Genomic DNA, 2,886 nt, shown 5'->3' with positions numbered 1-2,886 from the left:
CATTGTCAGTGGGACATGTGGGGGGTCGAAATTGGAGGGGTCCTGGAAGTGGGGTCGTTGGGGGGTGGTTATTGAGCGGTCCTTGGGGGTCAATTGGGGGTTCCTTTAAATGGGGTCATTGGGGAGGGGGGTCATTATAGGGGGGGGCATCAAGGGGGGGTCATTGGGTGTCCTTGGGGGGGTGCGGAGGTCTATGGGGCTTTTGGGGATCCTGTGAGGGGGTCAATGGGCAGAGATTATTGGGAGGCGGGGGGGTTTGAAGGGGATCATGGGGTTATTGTGGGGAGTTGTATTTGTTGGGTCCTGTCGGCTTGTGTCCCCAGGGCGGACGCAGCATTGTAAGCATGCCGAAGCAACGAGCAATAACCAACACATATAAACAAGTAGACTCTGCCCACTGGGGACTGGCTGGCAGCCACAGCAAGGCGGACGGGGGGGTGCTGGTTAATGAGTACTGGGGGGGGTTAATGGGGCGATAGATGGGGTTTAATGGGGACGGGGAGGTATGGTGCTGGTAATGAATGGGGCGTAATGGGGATAAAAGGGGTATTAATGGACGGGTAATCTGCATAACTGGGGTACTGAGGGGCTGGGGGATGAGGGGGTGCTGGGTAAAAGGGGGATAATTTAACATGAGGGCTTAATGGGCGGGCGTTGCATCGGGAGTGGGGATGAATGGGAGGGGTCAATGGGGGGGCGTTAAAGGGGGGCTAATGGGGTTAATGGGGGGCGGCGTGGTGGGGGGATGTGTCAATTGGGGGGAGCTGTAAAGGGGGGGTTAATGGGTGGTTAAAGGGGGGTCAAAATTGGGGTTAAATCGGGGGGGTTAATGGGGGATGGACCATGGGGTAATGGGGGTGTTTAAGGGGCGGGGTCAAATGGGGAGAGTTAATGGGGGCCATCTATGCGGGGTTAATGGGCTGGGAATATAAATGGGGGGGGGGGGTACTAAATTCGGGGGGTAGTCAGATGGGGTTTACTATGGGGAGGATAGTCATGGGGGTTAATGGGGTGTTAATGGGAGTGATGGTTTGTCAATGGGGGTTACATGGGGGGGTAAATGGGGTCAATGGGGATTAACGGGGGTCAGTGGGGGATTAATGGGAGGTGGGAGTTACTGTGGATGTTTGTCAATGGGGGTCAATGGGTGGCTGTGGGTCGGGCTGTGGTTCCAGGTGTGCGCCCCCCTGTGTCGGTTATCGCGTCGCGCAAGCGCCTTTGTTCAAGCCCCGGGTTGTGCCAACAACTGGACCCGAACCTGCGGCACCGGGACAACATCGCACCCACGGCACAACGTCAGTGGGCAGAACAACGGCCATCAAACCACGGCCCCAAAGAGCCCCACAACTGACCCCATCCTGCTCTGCCGCCCCATAGCAGCACCCCATAGCAGCAACCACCATAGCACCCCCCATCAGCCCGCCCAACACCCCATCAGCACCACCCCATAGCACCCCCCCATAGCCCCCCAACACCCCATAATGCCAACACCATACACCACCCATAGCACCCCCCATAGCACCACCCCATAGGCACCCACCCCATAGCACCATCCCATAGCAGCACCCCATAGCAGCACCCCATAGCACCCCCCCATAGCAACACCCCATAGCCCCCCAACACCCCATAAGTCCCCCCGCCCCATAGCACCTCCCCTGCCCCATAACCTCCTCGCCCCATATCTCTCCCTTCCTCCAAATATCCCCCACTCCATATTCCCCCCTACCCCATACCCCCCTGCCCTATAGCTTCTCCAGCCACATAGCACCCCATGCCCCATAACCCCCCGCTGCCCCACAATCCACACCCCCATACCCCCCCCATTCCCCCCCTGCCCCCATAGCCCCCACACGAAACCCCATAATTCTCCCCCACGCCCATAAGCTCTCCTGCCCATATCCTTCTCAACACTATAATCCCCCCCTTGGCCCCATACCTCCCTCACCCATACCCCCCTGCCCCATAGCACCTCCACCTTGCCATACCTTCCTCACCCCATAGCCCCCCCACACCATTACCCCCCTCCGCCCATAATAACCCCTGCACCCATAGCTCCTCCTGCCCATACCCCCCTACCCCATATCCCCCATACACCCTATATCCCCCACACACCCCATATCCCCCCACACACCCCATATCCCCCACACACCCCATATCTGTGCAGGCTGCCCCACGTTCCTGGACATCGTGATCCTCCTGGACGGCTCCAACAGCATTTACCCATGGCACGAGGTGCAGCGCTTCCTGCAGGCGCTGCTGGGCCGCTTCCATGTGGGGCCGCAGCAGAGTCAGGTGTGGGGCGGGGGGGGATTGGGATCATTGGGGTCCATTTGGGACCATTGGGTTCCATTGGGTTCCATTGGTCCCCATAGGTGGTGGTGCTGTAGTACAGGGGTCCATTTGGGTCCATTTGGGTCCATTGGTTCCATTGGTCCCCATAGGTTGCAGTGCTGCAGTACGGGGGTCCATTGGTTCTATTTGGTTCCATTGGTTCCATTGGTTCCATTGGGTTCCATTGGTCCCTATAGGTTGCAGTGCTGCAGTACGGGCAGCGCGTGGTGCAGGAGTGGCCATTGGGTTCCATTGGGTTCCATTGGGTTCCATTGGTTCCATTGGGTTCCATTGGTCCCTGCAGGTTGCAGTGCTGCAGTACGGGCAGCGCGTGGTGCAGGAGTGGCCATTGGTTCTATTTGGTTCCATTGGTTCCATTGGGTTCCATTGGGTTCCATTTGGTTCCATTGGGTTCTGTACCCCCATAGGTGGCGGTGCTGCAGTATGGGGGTCCATTTGGGTCCATTGGTTCCATTGGGTTCCATTGGTTCCATTGGGTTCTGTACCCCCATAGGTTGCAGTGCTGCAGTACGGGCAGCGCGTGGTGCAGGAGTG

At 58.4% G+C, this 2,886-nt stretch overlaps 1 protein-coding gene across 1 annotated transcript in view; it reads left to right on the top strand.

The window, feature by feature from the left end:
• The window catches only part of ITGA10 (integrin subunit alpha 10), a 31,328-nt gene that overhangs the window by 4,226 nt on the left and 24,216 nt on the right, over window positions 1–2,886 (top strand). The window contains exons 2-3 of the mRNA XM_032449150.1: window positions 1,176–1,295; window positions 2,165–2,292. Of these exons, the coding sequence (XP_032305041.1) occupies window positions 1,176–1,295; window positions 2,165–2,292 (248 nt within the window). The remainder of the gene's footprint in view (window positions 1–1,175; window positions 1,296–2,164; window positions 2,293–2,886) is intronic.

The sequence above is a fragment of the Coturnix japonica genome, chromosome 25, assembly GCF_001577835.2.
Source record: "Coturnix japonica isolate 7356 chromosome 25, Coturnix japonica 2.1, whole genome shotgun sequence".
NCBI classification, from domain to species: Eukaryota; Metazoa; Chordata; class Aves; order Galliformes; family Phasianidae; genus Coturnix; species Coturnix japonica.
The sequence above is the reverse complement of the archived record's forward strand: the minus strand, read 5'-3'. Positions and strand labels throughout refer to the sequence as shown.